This window comes from Nyctereutes procyonoides, unplaced genomic scaffold (assembly GCF_905146905.1).
Source record: "Nyctereutes procyonoides isolate TBG_1078 unplaced genomic scaffold, NYPRO_anot_genome, whole genome shotgun sequence".
Classification (NCBI taxonomy): domain Eukaryota; kingdom Metazoa; phylum Chordata; class Mammalia; order Carnivora; family Canidae; genus Nyctereutes; species Nyctereutes procyonoides.
In genome coordinates this window covers 3,179,892-3,198,875 of record NW_026575042.1, presented here as the reverse complement: position 1 = coordinate 3,198,875, position 18,984 = coordinate 3,179,892, and the positions used below count along the sequence as shown (strand labels likewise).

Sequence of the window (18,984 nt, the reverse complement as noted above, 5' to 3'; positions counted from 1 at the left end):
CCTCACCTCAAAAGAAAGAATCAGAAACAGTCCTCTCTCCCACAGAGTTACAAAATCTGGATTACAATTCAATGTCAGAAAGCCAATTCAGAAGCACTATTATACAGCTACTGGTGGCTCTAGAAAAAAGCATAAAGGACTCACGAGACTTCATGACTGCAGAATTTAGATCCAATCAGGCAGAAATTAAAAAATCAATTGAATGAGATGCAATCCAAACTAGAAGTCCTAACGATGAGGGTTAACGAGGTGGAAGAACGAGTGAGTGACATAGAAGACAAGTTGATGGCAAAGAGGGAAACTGAGGAAAAAAGAGACAAACAATTAAAAGACCATGAAGACAGATTAAGGGAAATAAACGACAGCCTGAGGAAGAAAAACCTACGTTTAATTGGGGTTCCCGAGGGCGCCGAAAGGGCCAGAGGGCCAGAATATGTATTTGAACAAATCCTAGCTGAAAACTTTCCTAATCTGGGAAGGGAAACAGGCATTCAGATCCAGGAAATAGAGAGATCCCCCCTAAAATCAATAAAAACCGTTCAACACCTTTAATAGTGAAGCTTGCAAATTCCAAAGATAAAGAGAAGATCCTTAAAGCAGCAAGAGACAAGAAATCCCTGGCTTTCATGAGGAGGAATATTAGGGTAACAGCAGACCTCTCCACAGAGACCTGGCAGGCCAGAAAGGGCTGGCAGGATATATTCAGGATCCTAAATGAGAAGAACATGCAACCAAGAATACTTTATCCAGCAAGGCTCTCATTCAAAATGGAAGGAGAGATAAAGAGCTTCCAAGACAGGCAGGAACTGAAAGAATATGTGACCTCCAAACCAGCTCTGCAAGAAATTTTAAGGGAGGACTCTTAAAATTCCCCTTTAAGAAGAAGTTCAGTGGAACAATCCACAAAAACAAGGACTGAATAGATATCATGATGACACTAAACTCATATCTGTCAATAGTAACTCTGAACGTGAACGGGCTTAATGACCCCATCAAAAGGCGCAGGGTTTCAGACGGATAAAAAAGCAGGACCCATCTATTTGCTGTCTACAAGAGACTCATTTTAGACAGAAGGACACCTACAACCTGAAAATAAAAGGCTGGAGAACCATTTACCATTCAAATGGTTCTCAAAAGAAAGCAGGGGTAGCCATCCTTATATCAGATAAACTAAAATTTACCCCAAAGACTGTAGTGAGAGATGAAGAGGGACACTATATCATACTTACAGGATCTATCCAACAAGAGGACTTAACAATCCTCAATATATATGCCCCGAATGTGGGAGCTGCCAAATACTATACAATTAATAACCAAAGTGAAGAAATACTTAGATAATAATACACTTATACTTGGTGACTTCAATCTAGCGCTTTCTATACTCGATAGGTCTTCTAAGCACAACATCTCCAAAGAAACGAGAGCTTTAATGATACACTGGACCAGATGGATTTCACAGATATCTACAGAACTTTACATCCAAACTCAACTGAATACACATTCTTCTCAAGTGTACATGGAAATTGCTCCAGAATAGACCACATACTGGGTCACAAATCGGGTCTGAACCGATACCAAAAGATTGGGATCGTCCCCTGCATATTCTCAGACCATAACGCCTTGAAATTAGAACTCAATCACAAGAAGAAGTTTGGAAGGACCTCAAACATGTGGAGGTTAAGGACCATCCTGCTAAAAGATAAAAGGGTCAACCAGGAAATTAAGGAAGAATTAAAAAGATTCATGGAAACTAATGAGAATGAAGATACAACCATTCAAAATCTTTGGGATGCAGCAAAAGCAGTCCTGAGAGGGAAATACATTGCAATACAAGCATCCATTCAAAAACTGGAAAGAACTCAAATACAGAAGCTAACCTTACACCTAAAGGAGCTAGAGAAAAAACAGCAAATAGATCCTACACCCAGCAGAAGAAGAGAGTTAATTAAAATTCGAGCAGAACTCAACAAAATTGAGACCAGAAGAACTGTGGAACAGATCAACAGAACCAGGAGTTGGTTCTTTGAAAGAATTAATAAGATAGATAAACCATTAGCCAACCTTATTAAAGAAGAGAAGACTCAAATTAATAAAATCATGAATGAGAAAGGAGAGATCACTACCAACACTAAGGAAATACAAACGATTTTAAAAACATATTATGAACAGCTCTACGCCAATAAATCAGGCAATCTAGAAGAAATGGACGCATTCCTGGAAAGCCACAAACTACCAAAACTGGAACAGGAAGAAATAGAAAACCTGAACAGGCCAATAACCAGGGAGGAAATTGAAGCAGTCTTCAAAACTTCCCAAGACACAAGAGTCCAGGGCCAGATGGCTTCCCAGGGGAATTCTATCAAACGTTTAAAGAAGAAACCATACCTATTCTACTAAAGCTCTTTGGAAAGATAGAAAGAGATGGAGTACTTCCAAATTCGTTCTATGAGACCAGCATCACCTTAATTCCAAAACCAGACAAAGACCCCACCAAAAAGGAGAATTACAGACCAATATCCCTGATGAACATGGATGCAAAAATTCTCAACAAGATACTAGCCAATAGGATCCAACAACACATTAAGAAAATTATTCACCATGACCAAGTAGGATTTATCCCCGGGACACAAGGCTGGTTCAACACTCGTAAAACAATCAATGTGATTCATCATATCAGCAAGAGAAGAACCAAGAACCATATGATCCTCTCATTAGATGCAGAGAAAGCATTTGACAAAATACAGCATCCATTCCTGATCAAAACTCTTCAGAGTGTAGGGATAGAGGGAACTTTCCTCGACATCTTAAAAGCCATCTACGAAACGCCCACATCAAATATCCTTCTCATGGGGAAGCACTGGGAGCCTTTCCCCTAAGATCAGGAATAAGACAGGGATGTCCACTCTCACCACTGCTATTCAACATAGTACTGGAAGTCCTAGCCTCAGCAATCAGACAACAAAAAGACATTAAAGGCATTCAAATTGGCAAAGAAGAAGTCAAACTCTCCCTCTTCGCCGATGACATGATACTCTACATAGAAAACCCAAAAGCCTCCACCCCAAGATTGCTAGAACTCATACAGCAATTTGGTAGCATGGCAGGATACAAAATCAATGCCCAGGAATCAGTGGCATTTCTATACACTAACAATGAGACTGAAGAAAGAGAAATTAAGGAGTCAATCCCATTTACAATTGCACCCAAAAGCATAAGATCCCTAGGAATAAACCTAACCAAAGAGGTAAAGGATCTATACCCTAAAAACTATAGAACACTTCTGAAAGAAATTGAGGAAGACACAAAGAGATGGAAAAATATTCCATGCTCATGGATTGGCAGAATTAATATTGTGAAAATGTCAATGTTACCCAGGGCAATGTACACGTTCAATGCAATCCCTATCAAAATACCATGGACTTTCTTCAGAGAGTTAGAACAAATTATTTTAAGATTTGTGTGGAATCAGAAAAGATCCCGAATAGCCAGGGGAATTTTACAAAAGAAAACCGTATCTGGGGGCATCACAATGCCAGATTTCAGGTTGTACTACAAAGCTGTGGTCGTCAAGACAGTGTGGTACTGGCACAAAAACAGACACATAGATCAATGGAACAGAATAGAGAATCCAAAAGTGGATCCTCAACTTTATGGTCAACTAATATTCGATAAAGGAGGAAAGACTATCCACTGGAAGAAAGACAGTCTCTTCAATACATGGTGCTGGGAAAATTGGACATCCACATGCAGAAGAATGAAACTAGACCACTCTCTTGCACCATACACAAAGATAAACTCAAAATGGATGAAAGATCTAAATGTGAGACAAGATTCCATCAAAATCCTAGACGAGAACACAGGCAACACCCTTTTTGAACTTGGCCACAGTAACTTCTTGCAAGATACATCCACGAAGGCAAAAGAAACAAAAGCAAAAATGAACTATTGGGACTTCATCAAGATAAGAAGCTTTTGCACAGCAAAGGATACAGTCAACAAAACTAAAAGACAATCTACAGAATGGGGAAAGATATTTGCAAATGACATATCAGATAAAGGGCTAGTTTCCAAGATCTATAAAGAACTTATTAAAGTCAACAGCAAAGAAACAAACAATCCAATCATGAAATGGGCAAAAGACATGAAGAGAAATCTCACAGAGGAAGACATAGACATGGCCAACACACACATGAGAAAATGCTCTGCATCACTTGCCATCAGGGAAATACAAATCCAAACCACAATGAGATCCCACCTCACACCAGTGAGAATGGGGAAAATTAACAAGGCAGGAAACCACAAATGTTGGAGAGGATGCGGAGAAAAGGGAACCAACCCTCTTACAGTGTTGATGGGAATGTGACCTGGTGCAGCCACTCTGGAAAACTGTGTGTAGGTTCCTCAAAGAGTTAAAAATAGACCTGCCCTACGACCCAGCAATTGCACTGTTGGGGATTTACCCCAAAGATTCAGATGCAATGAAACGCCGGGACACCTGCACCCCGATGTTTCTAGCAGCCATGTCCACAATAGCCAAACTGTGGAAGGAGCCTCGGTGTCCATCGAAAGATGAATGGATAAAGAAGATGTGGTTTATGTATACAATGGAATATTCCTCAGCCATTAGAAACAACAAATACCCACCATTTGCTTTAACGTGGATGGAACTGGAGGGTATTATGCTGAGTGAAGTAAGTCAATCAGAGAAGGTCAAACATTATATGTTCTCATTCATTTGGGGAATATAAATAATAGTGAAAGGGAATAGAAGGGAAGGGAGAAGAAATGGGTAGGAAATATCAGAAAGGGAGACAGAACATGAAGACTCCTAATTCTGGGAAACAAACTAGGGGTGGTGGAAGGGGAGGAGGGCGGGGGGTGGGGGTGAATGGGTGATGGGCACTGAGGGGGGCACTTGACGGGATGAGCACTGGGTGTTATTCTGTATGTTGGCAAATTGAACACCAATAAAAAATAAATTTATTATAAAAAAATACACTGAGTTATTTTTTTAAGGCATCTTTCACTGAAATAACTATATCTCTAGGGGTAATGTTACTTTGTACAGTGAAGTGAAGGAGGCAGCCCTCCATCTCCTCCCTCTGCTACAGTATGGTCCAGGGCTATTTATCAGAAGAGATGGAGGTGGAGGATCTGATTGCTTTTCATCAGCCGATGATACTGGCACACCAGTGATGTCACTTTACCAAGCTCTTCAGATCACCCAGATGACTGAGCGTCTGGTCGGCATGAGCAACTTCTACGACAAAACTTTCAGTGTCACCTATTTAGGAAATGGCCCACTCCTGATCTGACCACAGGAAAGATGTGCTAGAGCCATCAGGATGTAACTCCCTTTGTCTGGAAGCCCTGGGAGCTAAGGAGGGAGGCAGTGTTCTTTTCTCACTGCAAAAGCTTACACACAGGTCACCAGGGTCCTTTAGGAGATGAGTCCCAGGGGAGTTTGTGACCAGCCAAGGCAAATGTCAACCTGGTCAGTTCTCATCTTTATCTACAGGTCCTAGGTTGATAGGCAGGGACATCCCAGGGCTCAGGGTTCAGGCTGTGAGTGGAGCAGGACACAGGCCAGAGGACACACGCAGAGGGAAAAAAGGACAGTAATCACCAGTGGCTGCTTCAAAGAACATTCCCACCAGCTCCTTCAGTGAAAGCTGTGGCTAGGTGGCATTTAGACAGAGACCCAGCAACTGAAACTTCAATACTGGGTTGGGCCAAGGTGACACACAAAGGCTTAGGAGCCCAAAGAATAGAAATAAATACTACTGATTAACCAGGGAAATCAAAGGTCTCTAACAGGATCCCAACTGGGGGTGAAGGGGTGGTGTGGCGGTCGGTCAGAGGGAACCCAGAGCGCTCATCGGGAGTCCTGAGTCAAGGGGTGGTAGGGTCAGGATTTCGCTGTGGCATGAAGCAAAACCCAGACAATTTAGAAAATAAAGGGCTGAGGTAAACGGTCCCCTGAATTAAATGTAGGAGACAGTCTACTGCCCACACTGGGGTTTCAACCAAAGCTTTTTTTTCAAATTAAAATAAACATTTTATTTAAATATTAAGGGGGGAATAACCTTTAATCTAAGAAAACAGTGCCATCGCTGCGAACCAGGAGAGAGACAATGGCTACACAGGGTGAGCTGCCATCTCTGCCCCAAGAGGTCCCTGTACCCTTTCTGTGCACCTGCCATGGGGGCCCCGTGGGTGTGCAGGCATGGAAAGGGCTCCCATCTGCTGCAGAGTGGTTCCAGCCTTCAGACACACCTCACCCATCACCAAAGACAAGAAAGAAAGATGCTAGTAAAACACAGGCCCAAACTCAGGCCACACAGAGAGCACAGTGCCACCCCCCGCCTTTAGGATCTTCCGAGGGTAGAGAGGTTGTTTCTCTCCATCTAAACACTCTATGGCTCTTTGATAAACACAGACATCACTATCCTCCATCAATCTAGTATTTCACAATCAATAATATGACTAAAACCAAACCAACAGTTATAACATTGACTATGATTTTTACAACTCCACATTGCCTCCATTCCCTAAGAGACTGGCATGTTCCCTACACTCTGGGGGGCAGGGCCCCATCCCCAGCAGGTAAGAATAGCAGCCTTAGGTCCCGTGGTGGGGGCCAGCAGGACTGCCACCATCGGTGCCCCTCCTGAGAAGCCTGGGCAAAGCTGGAGCCAGGGATGGTCTACTTGATCACATTTGATCTTATTCTCCAACAAAAACATCGTCAGCAGAAAGCAGGCACTCTAGCCTTCATTCACTTGACACTCTTTCCCTCAGAGCAGCTAAATGTCTCCTTATTCCCATCTATAAACCTCATTAATAGAAAAATTCCTGCTTTTCACATCTTTTATTTCACTTTACTTTCTATCACTTTATATCCCCTCCTGGGTGAGTGGCTGCAATCGTAACCAACACCGACGGCTAAAAACAGGGTGATGGGAATCACTGAACACACCTCACTGCTGTATCACAGGGTCTTTAGCACATCTGGGCTGTCAGTGTTTCCTGAAACCTAGAACTTAAGTGACACAACGCTTTCTCAGTTGGTGACAACAGGCCATTGAAATCCATCCATAGCACCAAACCACCTCTGTCCAACCACTCTCTTTCCATGAACTCTCTTCCAGATGGAGGGGTCCAGGTCAGACTCTGTAACAGGTGGATCAGTAGTAGCCTGGATGATTTTTTTTAAGTTCATATCTATTTTTTATACTGTTTAAAAATATAATACAAACATGAAGTTCATCACTTCTTTGAGGAAGAAAGTTTTTTCTTTTTGCAAATGTCTTTGAGCCCAAAGAAATCTAAGACCCTTGTGTGACCAGAACACAGAGTCTGGATTAAGAAACAAGCATTCATGGCTGACACCCCACATACAGTCTAGTCAGACCACGTCAGGTTTCTCCCGAATGTGCTCATGCTTAGGGGGAGACGTGGCCTGGTACGTGTTGGTGTTATATGAGCCGAGATGGGGTTTTCCAAATTGCAATGACTACAGAGTTTCACTGAAATTAATTATGGAACCAATCCACGCTTAGCCACTTAGTGCATTATACATGTACCCCATGGGCCTTGAAGAGTAGCGCTCCCAGGTACCAGTAGGGCACTGAAAGGCAGCAGGTACAAATGCATGGGAAAATCCCTGTTTTTGACCATATTCCAAAGGTTCTTTTGGATTCTCTCCAAAATAACAGAAATATAATAACAGCTACTTTATTATTCTGTATGTAATACCACAGGTTCAATTTGTCCATCTAATGGAAATACAAAAGTTCTGATTGTTCTTGGGCCCTAACTGCACAGATGTACTTAGAAGATGTTCTTGGTTCTTTGGATAAGGCCAATTCAGGTGTAATTTGGTTAAAAAAAAAAAGTTTGCAAATTCAGAGAAAAGCTAAGACTAAAATGTTGCAGTTCTGTCTACATACCACATTCAGATGAGCACGTCAAAGAGAGAGAGAGAAGTTGTAAAACGGCACTTCATGAGGCTCCTAAAAATCACTGCAAAAGTTAGCACCAAATACTTCATTCCAACTCCATCTGGTTCTACTCATTGCTTCCAGGTCTAAAAATGTGGCTGCATTTCATGTTGTTTTGAGCAGCAATGGCTTCCTCCCATTTCCATCACACACTTTTCAGAATCTGGAAAGTTCTAGAAAGATGGGAATCCAGCCTGTGTGATCAGTGCCATATTTAGTGTGACCTTTGGAAGAGATCACAGTCACGGTTTGGGTGAAGCTGTCAGCCAGCACAATCCTGCCTAAGTCACAGGGCTGCAGGCAATGTCTAACCAAGTCCTGGTATCTAGAATATCAGGACTCTGTCTCCTTGCTTTGCTATTTAGAAACATGAGCTGGCCCACCTAATAGGTGTTGAATTAAACATGCCTTCAAATATTTAGTTCCTCCTCTACTATTACTTCTGTGTCTCTGTGTGAAGCCAAGAACAGCAGAGAGCATAAGAGATAAGCTGTTTGCTGACAGGGGAACCCCTGGTAAAAGTAATAAAATACACATGATTTTTGCCTCTTACCCTGAATGACCTGCAGGTCATTTTGTTAAGGGGGCACAAATGTTTTAGGAGCATGTGGTCAGGTTCTAGTGAAGTGATTCTGGGTTACCTAGCAAAGCCCACAGCTGATTCACAGTTCATTCACATGCATCTAGGAGGGGGAAGCAAGTCAGGGTTTCAACAACAAACAGGTTGTTTTGGATGAGCCAAAAAGCAAGCTTGCACTAAATAAGAATCCAACAGTTGTCCCAGGTTGTGGTTTGCACTGTGTGTTTTTGGCCCTGGGAACCGAGCATTCTGGGTAAGTATATGGCAAAGCACACGCATAAATGCTCTAACTTCTGGAGGCTTAACTGAAAGGGCACAAAAACCACTGGAAGGGCAGGGTAAAACATCCCAACAGTTAACAACAGCAGATCGTGGACAAAGCCCCGGCACCCTTATCTTCAAGAACGAACGAGTATCAGTATCAAGACCTCCCTGGTGTGCTAGAAGAGCCAGTCAGCCCCAGGCATGCACAGTGCAGCAGCCAGCTGGACCGGGCTGGGAGGAAGTGAGGCCTAACCACAGAGGAAAACATCCACAAGGCGGAAATGGAACAAAACAGTGCTATGACTCAGAGTTGACAGGCCTCCATGCAATGAGAGGACAGCTATTTCCAAACAAAGCCCTCAGCAGGTGCAAAGGCCTGCCACCAATAGATGCAGTGAGAAAGGGGCACTGCCCACAGTTCTTGCACTCTTGCCCTCCAGGGAACTCTGTCATCAGGGCAGTAGCGCCCACTGACCCCCCCCCCACGGTACTCAACCCCAGCAGGCAACCCCGGTGCTGTGTCCCACTGAGCCCCCTACGGTACTTGATCTCAGCTGGCGACCCCAGTGCTGCGAAGCACTTGGAGCCCCTGGGAGAGTGCTGGAGACTCCCAGGGTCTCTGGCTCCCAGGTGGATACACCTGGACTGGACCTTGAGCCCAGCTCTCAGGATTCCCTTTCCCAGGTCCAGGACTCTCTGGGCCCTGCCCCGTCCCCTTCCTGTGCCCTCAGGCAGGCTGCTGTGCAGGGCGCTGTGAGAGAAGCAGTTCTTTCTCTCTTTGACCTGCCCAGCACATGGACCTGGCAGCAGCCTCTAGGCCCACAGCCTCACTTAAACCTGTGAATGCCCGCCACTCTCTGAAGACACAGCATCCCAGGCACACTTCCGGGAAGCTTCATGGGCCTCCCGCAGGCAGGACTGGCAGGCCTCACATGCACCCACAAGCAGAGGACCCTGATGTAAGGGAGAGCTGGTGTGATGCCATCTGCCCACTGGCTTCCCTGAGACAGAGTGGGCTCCCAAGGGCAGAGTGGGTCACTGGCATGCTCCAGAGCTCTGAGGTGTGGCACAGGGTGGTGGGAAGTGCTTCGACAGTTCTGTGCTGGGACCCACTGCTTCTGCCCTGTACAGTGATCATAAACACATCCTGGGAATCTCCCTTCTTCCCTGGGCTGTATAATTAGACTCCCCCTTCACCACCAAACCCCATTCCCTCCAAGGGGCCAATTCTATAGCTGAAGGAGAACCAAAGGTGGTGGTTAGGGCATGAACTATGGGACTACCTTGGTTTACCCAAGGAAGCAAAGTCCAACGGGCTCCAGATGCTCTATGCAGACAGCTTTAAGAATGAGATGAGGCCGACTTTCATGTAGTTAGTCCCAAACCTTACTGACAACCAGGATGTATTTGAGGATCTTCCATAAAACAAGTTTCGCAGGTCCCATTTGCAATTCTCATTTAGCAAGTCTGGGGGAGGGGTCTGCAAATTATTTTTTAAACTTTTAATTTTGATATTTCAAACTTGCAGAAAAATTGCATGCACAGTATTAGGGAGTCAGAAGTACTCTTAACCAGATTTGCCAACTGCTTTCATTTTGCCTTATTTGCTTCATTATTCCCTATTTTTTTTTTTTTGTTTTTCTGAACCATTTGAGAGTAAGTTGCAGACCACATACCTTTTGGCCCCTGAATACATCAGTAATATTTCCTAAAATCGAGGCCTGTCTCTTACATGATATAGGAGAATGTTCTGGTACCTAAGTGATTTTGAAGGGTGAAGTAATGGCCACTTTCCTATTTTATCAAACTTCCCAAATTTTATCAAATTCATAGAATTCAGGAAGTATCCAAAACAGATGGGAGTCCCCAAAGTATTATTGCAGAATGACAAAACAACAGCTGGTTATTCTGAGGATATAAGGTTATGGAAGAGGTTACAGTGATGAAATCATGAGTTCCCTTTTACTCAGGATGCAAAAGACATATTGACGAACTGGAATAGAATATTAGCATACAAAGAGGCATTCAATTGAGCTGAGTTTGGGGATATGTGGTAGGTATCCTCTAACTGGCCCCCAGTGGTTCCTGCCCTTGGTATGACCCCTTTTTGGAACCCTTTCTCCTAGAGTATGTGCTGGACCTAGTGACTCACTTCTCAACAAGAGAACACAACAAAAGTGAGGGAATGTCACGTCTGAGGCTGTGGCTTCTGTCTCAGGTGCTCCTTCTCATGTGCTAGCTCTGATGGGAGCTAGCTGCCCAGTTGTTGAGTGGCCCTCACACGTGGAGAGGCCCACCTGGTGAGGGACTCACGTCTGGGTCCTGAGGCTCTCAGCAGCCACTGGCATGAGCCCATCCAGCGCTGGGATGCCTGTGGCTCTACCCAAAATCAGAGGCACTCTGGTAAGCCATGTACAGATTCACAGAAACTGTGAGAGAGCCAATGTTTATTGTTTGGGGATAATTTGTTATCTAGCAATAGACAATATGGGGTGGTTAATATGGAATGTCACAAAAACTCATTTCGTTAAAATATGCCTGATTTTATGGAGAGCTCAATGGAGTAGTAAAAGGTCAAGAGGTGCTGGCCAGGGAGGAAGGAGGTGAGTTACTTCTCCTGTCCTGATTATTTAACCTCCCTCTCTCTCCACCAAATCCTTTCCTAGTGATTTTTAAAACTCTTTATTTTTAAAATATATGTGCATAGTTTAAACAAATCCAGCACTAGAAAAATACCACCAATAAAGATTCACTCCCTCTTTGTCCCCTAGCCCCTCATCTTGGGAGGCAATTTCTTAATCTATGACCAATTTTACAATCATTCTTTCAGAAATTTTGTTTTTTCTCCTCCACCCCATCCCCTGCAAATATCAGTCTAGGATGTCTGTGGATATCCTTCTTGCATCTTGCAAAATAAATCTTGGAGACAGTCCTAGATCAGGAATTATAGAAAGTTCTCTTTCTCTTGAATGTCCGAGGGGTTTGTGACATGATAATTAACTAGTCCCCTAAACCAGTGTGTCCTTTATGAACATGTGAGTGTATCTGGGGAATACATTTTTGGAATTTTCGTTAGGCTATGAAACATCCTCCTCTCATTAAACAGACAAAATCCTCCCCTCCATCTCTTACCCTCACTCTCCCCTCTGCTGGCATTTCAGTCTCCTCCCCACTCTCCCAGCCGAACCTGTCAATGGAAAGGTCCCTCTCGGCTGTTTTCTCACTCTGGCTCCCTGCCCACTCCACTGTGGCTCCTATGAACCACCTGGAAGAGAGCCCTCACCCAGGGAATTTCCCCGTCCTCATCTGATATGCTCAACAGATAGCTCCTTCCTGACACTGCTGCCCGTGTCTGTGATGTGACACCTCACCTGGCCCTCCAGTCCTAACACCTCTCACTCTGCACTGTGCCTACCCTTTTCTGGAAACAATCTTCAAGGCCCTCCAGGTCAACTCCAGGCCCTCTCTTCTTTTCACTTAGATCAGCACCACCTGCCAGAACACAGTGTGATGATAGGAATATTATATTAGCACTTAAAATGTGGTTAGTGCAACTAAAGAGCTAATTTTTCATTTGATTTCAATTGAACTAATTTAAATGTAAATAGCCACAGGTGGCTGGAAGCTACTGTGGACAGTGCTCTCCAGCGAGCTCACACACACCCAGCTGCAGGCACCACCTGCATGCACACATTCCCTACTCCCAGCCCAGATTTCCTTCCCAACTCATATAATGCTCAAAACCAATGCCCATTTAAAAAAAAAAAAACAAAAAACAAAAGCCAATGCCCACCTGACATCTTCCTTTGGATGTCACTAAACTGGCAAAACTAAATTAAAGATCATTTCCTAAAGCTAGGCCACTTCCCTAGTGAAGTGCACAGCTCAGGAGCCTTGGAAAACCAAGTGTGGTTGACTTTGTCTCCTGATTATTGCTGATTTGTCTGTACTCTACATCTTAGTCACCATCATATGCAAATGCCAGGGATCCTCTGAGCCCTCCAAGTCAAGCTTGGGTCCAGCAGCAAGATGAGCAGCGCTGAGGCCCAGTAAGTGTTAGGAGTTAGGTTGGGAATGAAGGCAGCAGTAACCTATTTTATTTGGGGCCCTGGGTGCTGGGATCAGGAAAGGCTGCAGAAGCAAGAGTCATCAAGGGAAAGAATCTGCTGAGCAGTCACTAAAAGGGGCTTTCTGAGCAGGGAGAATGTGACACCAAAGGATGAAGGTGGCAAAAGAATCCAGGGACAGAGACTGGGCAAGAGAAGTGGCTAGGGATGGGCCCAGAAGGCCTTGCGGTCACACCCCTTTGTTCTGGACATTATTTCTGCAGCCTCTGGTTACACAAGCTTCTTTGGCAACTGGGTCTCCAGCTCACTGGAACTTGAAGCCAAGGAGACAAGCCAGCTTTCTTCACATGTGCTTCAACTGGTCAGAATTTTTCTTCCTGTACTTTTTTTTTTTTAATAAATTTATTTTTTATTGGTGTTCAATTTACCAACATACAGAATAACACCCAGTGCTCATCCTGTCAAGTGCCCCCACCAGTGCCTGTCACCCATTCACCCCCACCCCCCGCCCTCCTCCCCCTCCACCACCCCTAGTTTGTTTCCTAGAGTTAGTCTTTATGTTCTGTCTCCCTTTCTGATATTTCCTACCCATTTCTTCTCCCTTCCCTTCTATTCCCTTTCACTATTATTTATATTCCCCAAATGAATGAGAACATACAATGTTTGTCCTTCTCTGACTTACTTCACTCAGCATAATACCCTCCAGTTCCATCCACGTTAAAGCAAATGGTGGGTATTTGTCGTTTCTAATGGCTGAGGAATATTCCATTGTATACATAGACCACATCTTCTTTATCCATTCATCTTTCGATGGACACCGAGGCTCCTTCCACAGTTTGGCTATTGTGGACATGGCTGCTAGAAACATCGGGGTGCAGGTGTCCCGGCGTTTCATTGCATCTGAATCTTTGGGGTAAATCCCCAACAGTGCAATTGCTGGGTCGTAGGGCAGGTCTATTTTTAACTCTTTGAGGAACCTACACACAGTTTTCCAGAGTGGCTGCACCAGGTCACATTCCCATCAACACTGTAAGAGGGTTGTTCCCTTTTCTCCGCATCCTCTCCAACATTTGTGGTTTCCTGCCTTGTTAATTTTCCCCATTCTCACTGGTGTGAGGTGGGATCTCATTGTGGTTTGGATTTGTATTTCCCTGATGGCAAGTGATGCAGAGCATTTTCTCATGTGCATGTTGGCCATGTCTATGTCTTCCTCTGTGACATTTCTCTTCATGTCTTTTGCCCATTTCATGATTGGATTGTTTGTTTCTTTGCTGTTGAGTTTAATAAGTTCTTTATAGATCTTGGAAACTAGCCCTTTATCTGATATGTCATTTGCAAATATCTTCTCCCATTCTGTAGGTTGTCTTTTAGTTTTGTTGACTGTATCCTTTGCTGTGCAAAAGCTTCTTATCTTGATGAAGTCCCAATAGTTCATTTTTGCTTTTGTTTCTTTTGCCTTCGTGGATGTATCTTGCAAGAAGTTACTGTGGCCAAGTTCAAAAAGGGTGTTGCCTGTGTTCTCGTCTAGGATTTTGATGGAATCTTGTCTCACATTTAGATCTTTCATCCATTTTGAGTTTATCTTTGTGTCTGGTGCAAGAGAGTGGTCTAGTTTCATTCTTCTGCATGTGGATGTCCAATTTTCCCAGCACCATGTATTGAAGAGACTGTCTTTCTTCCAGTGGATAGTCTTTCCTCCTTTATCGAATATTAGTTGACCATAAAGTTGAGGATCCACTTTTGGATTCTCTAGTCTGTTCCATTGATCTATGTGTCTGTTTTTGTGCCAGGACCACACTGTCTTGACGACCACAGCTTTGTAGTACAACCTGAAATCTGGCATTGTGATGCCCCCAGATACGGTTTTCTTTTGTAAAATTCCCCTGGCTATTCGGGATCTTTTCTGATTCCACACAAATCTTAAAATAAATAATTTGTTCTAACTCTCTGAAGAAAGTCCATGGTATTTTGATAGGGACTGCATTAAACGTGTACATTGCCCTGGGTAACATTGACATTTTCACAATATTAATTCTGCCAATCCATGAGCATGGAATATTTTTCCATCTCTTTGTGTCTTCCTCAATTTCTTTCAGAAGTGTTCTATAGTTTTTAGGGTATAGATCCTTTACCTCTTTGGTTAGGTTTATTCCTAGGGATCTTATGCTTTTGGGTGCAATTGTAAATGGGATTGACTCCTTAATTTCTCTTTCTTCAGTCTCATTGTTAGTGTATAGAAATGCCATTGATTTCTGGGCATTGATTTTGTATCCTGCCACGCTACCAAATTGCTGTATGAGTTCTAGCTATCTTGGGGTGGAGGCTTTTGGGTTTTCTATGTAGAGTATCATGTCATCGGCGAAGAGGGAGAGTTTGACTTCTTCTTTGCCAATTTGAATGCCTTTAATGTCTTTTTGTTGTCTGATTGCTGAGGCTAGGACTTCCAGTACTATGTTGAATAGCAGTGGTGAGAGTGGACATCCCTGTCTTGTTCCTGATCTTAGGGGAAAGGCTCCCAGTGCTATCCCAATGAGAAGGATATTTGCTGTGGGCTTTTCCTAGATGGCTTTTAAGATGTCGAGGAAAGTTTCCTCTATCCCTACACTCTGAAGAGTTTTGATCAGGAATGGATGCTGTATTTTGTCAAATGCTTTCTCTGCATCTAATGAGAGGATCATATGGTTCTTGGTTTTTCTCTTGCTGATATGATGATTTTTTTTAAATAGAATGCAAGACCTTCAGTTTATCTTGATTAAGTTTTAAACTGTCCTTTCTGACCTTTATTATTGAAGCCTGTCCTGATCTTTCTGAATGCCTTCATCTAGCACATTCCATAGCCTTCCCACCATCTTCACTATTCATCTTCATTCCATGCATCTTTCATTGTATGCATTTCTCCAACACTCAGAGCTTATTGCAAACTTGAATCTATCAGAACAAGCTACACTCTCTTCGACTGCTATGTAGTGCCTTCAGTCCCTGCCTGGTCTCTACCTGTCCTGTACTCTGAGAGCCCATCTTTTACTCTCAAAGTCAGCAATGCCAGGTGCTTTCTTAGTCTCCCTGATAGTTAGGTCATGAACTACTAACTAAATCCTGCCTAGTGGGGCTTCAGGGTAAGTCTCCTGAGGGACTTTTGGGCAAGGTTTTCCTTCCTAATATAAAAAGACTAATATAAAAAGCCTCCCTTGCCTTTAGACCAGAGTGTGTGAAGATATGATGCCTGGAGCTATGGCATCCACCTTGTGACCACGATGAAAGCTAACATATTGACAATGGCTGGATGGGAAGAGAGCCAAAGCCTACCTAGTTCCTTAATGATATCATCGGGCTGTTCCTTCAACCCTAGGACAGGCCCACTTATGGATTTATTGTTATATTACACCTCAAATTGACTTAATTTCATTCTTATGTTGTTGTTGTTACTTTAAGAGGTAGAGTTTAATGATTCATAAGTTGCATATAACACCAACTACTCTTTGCATCATGTGTCCTCCCTAATGCCTGTCACCCAGTTACCCCATCCCCACCCAACTCCTCTCAAGCAATCCTTAGTTTCTTTCCTACAGTTAAGAGTCTCTTATGGTTTACCTCCCTCTCAATTTTCATTTTATTTTATTTTTCCTTCCCTTCCCCTATGTTCATCTGTTTTGTATCTTAAATTCCACATATGAATGAAATCATATGGTATTTGTCTTTCTCTGACTCAATTATTTCACTTAGTATAACACCCTCTGGTTCCATCCATGTCATTGCAAATGGCAAGATTTCATTCTTTTTGATGGCTGAGTAATATTACATCGTGTGTGTATGTATATGTGTGTGTGTATACACACACACACACACACACATATATATCTCACATCTTCTTCATCTATCCATCCATCCATCTGTTGATGGACATCTGGACTCTTTCCATAGTTTGACTATTGTAGACATTGCTGCTATGAACACTGGGGTGCCTGTGACCCTTCAAATCACTGTTTATATCCCTTGGATAAATACCTAGTAGAGCAATTTCTGGATTGTAGGGTAGCTTTTTTTTTTTTTTTTAACTTTTTGAGGAACCTCCAAACTGTTTTCCAGAGTAGCTGCAGCAGCCTGCATTCCCACCAACAGTGTAAGTGGGTTCCCCTTACTCCGCATCCTTGCCAACATCTGTGGTTTCCTGACTTGTTAATTTTAGCCATTCTCACTGGTGTGAGGTGGTATCTCATTGTGGTTTTGATTTGTATTTCCCTGATGCCAAGTGATGTGGAGCATCTTTTCATATGTCTGTTGGCCATTTGTCTGTCTTCTTTGGAGAAATGTCTGTTCATGTTTTCTGCTCATTTCTTGAATGGATTTTTTGCTTTTTGTGTGTTGAGTTTGATAAATTCTTTATAGATTTTGGATTCTAGCCCTTTATCCAATAAAACATTTGCAAATATCTTCTCCCACTTCAAAGGCTGCCTTTTAGCTTTGTTGACTGTTTCCTTTGCTGTGCAGAAGCTTTTTAACTTCTGATGAGGCCCTAATAGTTCAGTTTTGCTTTTGTTTCTCTTGCCTTTGGAGACGTGTCCAGCAAGAAGTCACTGCAATCGAGGTCAAAGAGGTTGCTGCCTGTGTTTCCCTTTAGGATGTTGATGAATTCCTATCTTAACATTTAGGTCTTTCGACCATTTTGGGTTTTTTTTTTGCAAATGGTGTAAGAGAATGGTCCAGTTTCATTCTTCTGCATGTGGCTGTCCAATTTTCCCAGCACCATTTGTTGAAGAGACTGTCTTTTTTTTCCATTGAATATTCTTCCCTGCTGTGTTGAAGATTAGTCTGATGATATAGTTGAGGATCCATTCCTGGGTTCTCTTTTCTGTTCCATTGATACATATGTTTATTTTTGTGCCAGTGCCATAGTGTCTTGATAATTATAGCTTTGTAATACAGCTCAAAGTCTTTAATACACAAGTCTGGAATTGTGATGCTTCCAGCTTTGGTTTTTTCAACTTTCCTTTGGCTATTTGGGGTCTTTTTGGTTCCATACAAATTTTACGACTGCTTGTTCCAGCTCTGTGAAAAATGTTGATGGTATTTTGATAGGGACTGCACTGAATGTGTAGATTGCTCTGGGTAGCATAGACATTTTGACAATATTTGACCTTCAATCCATGAGCATGGGATGTTTCTTCATTTTTTGGTGTCTTCCTCAAATTTTTAAAAAGATTTTATTTATTTATTCATGAGAGACACAGAGAGAGAGAGGCAAGGACATAGGCAGAGGGAGAAGCAGGCTCCATGCAAGGAGCCCGACTGGGACTTGATCCCGGGACTCCAGGATTACGCCCTGAGCCGAAGGCAGATGCTTAACTGCTGAGCCACCCAGGCGTCCCAGTGTCTTCTTCAATTTCATTCATAAGTGTTCTACAGTTTTTGGAGTATAGATCTTTTACCTCTTTGGTTAGGTTTATTTCTAGGTATCTTATGGTTATTGGGGCAATTGTAAATGGGATCAATTCCTTGATTTCTCTTTCTTCTGCTTAATTGTTGGTGTAGAGAAATGCAACTGGCTTCTGTGCATTGATTTTGTATCCCGGGACATTGCTAAATTCCTCTATCAGTTCTAGCGATTTTAAGGTGGAGTCTTTTGGGTTTTCCACAAAGAATATCATGTCATCTGTAAAGAGTAAGAGTTTGACTTCTTCTTTGCCTATTCAGATGCCTCTTATTATTTTTTTTTGTTGTTGTTGTTCTTGTTGTTGTCTGATTGCTGAGGCTAGGACTTCTAGTACTACATTGAACAACCGTGGTGAGAGTGGGCATCCCTTTCCTGACCTTAGAGGAAAAGCTCTGTTTTTCCCTGTTGAGGATGATATTTGCTGTGGGTCTTTTATATATGGCTTTTATGATATTGAGGTATGTTCCCTCTATCCCTACCCTGTGGAGAGTTTTAGTCAAGAAAGGATGCTGTACTTTGTCAAATGCATTTTCTGCATCTATTGAGAGGATCATATGGTTCTTGTTCTTTCTTTTATTAATGTAGTATGTCACGTTGATTGATTTGTGAATGTTGAACCATCCTTGCAGCCCAGGAATA

General features: G+C 42.9%; 1 protein-coding gene across 3 annotated transcripts in view; it reads right to left on the bottom strand.

The window, feature by feature from the left end:
- ANO10 (anoctamin 10) overlaps window positions 1-18,984 on the bottom strand; it is a 229,792-nt gene that overhangs the window by 10,743 nt on the left and 200,065 nt on the right. The window contains exon 13 of one of the 3 annotated variants that reach the window (XM_055321415.1): window positions 12,247-12,339. The exons of the other annotated variants lie outside the window; for them this stretch is intronic. Within the exon in view, the coding sequence (XP_055177390.1) occupies window positions 12,325-12,339 (15 nt within the window). The 3' untranslated portion in view covers window positions 12,247-12,324. Of the gene's footprint in view, window positions 1-12,246; window positions 12,340-18,984 lie in introns of those variants that run through there. 3 annotated transcript variants of the gene reach the window in all.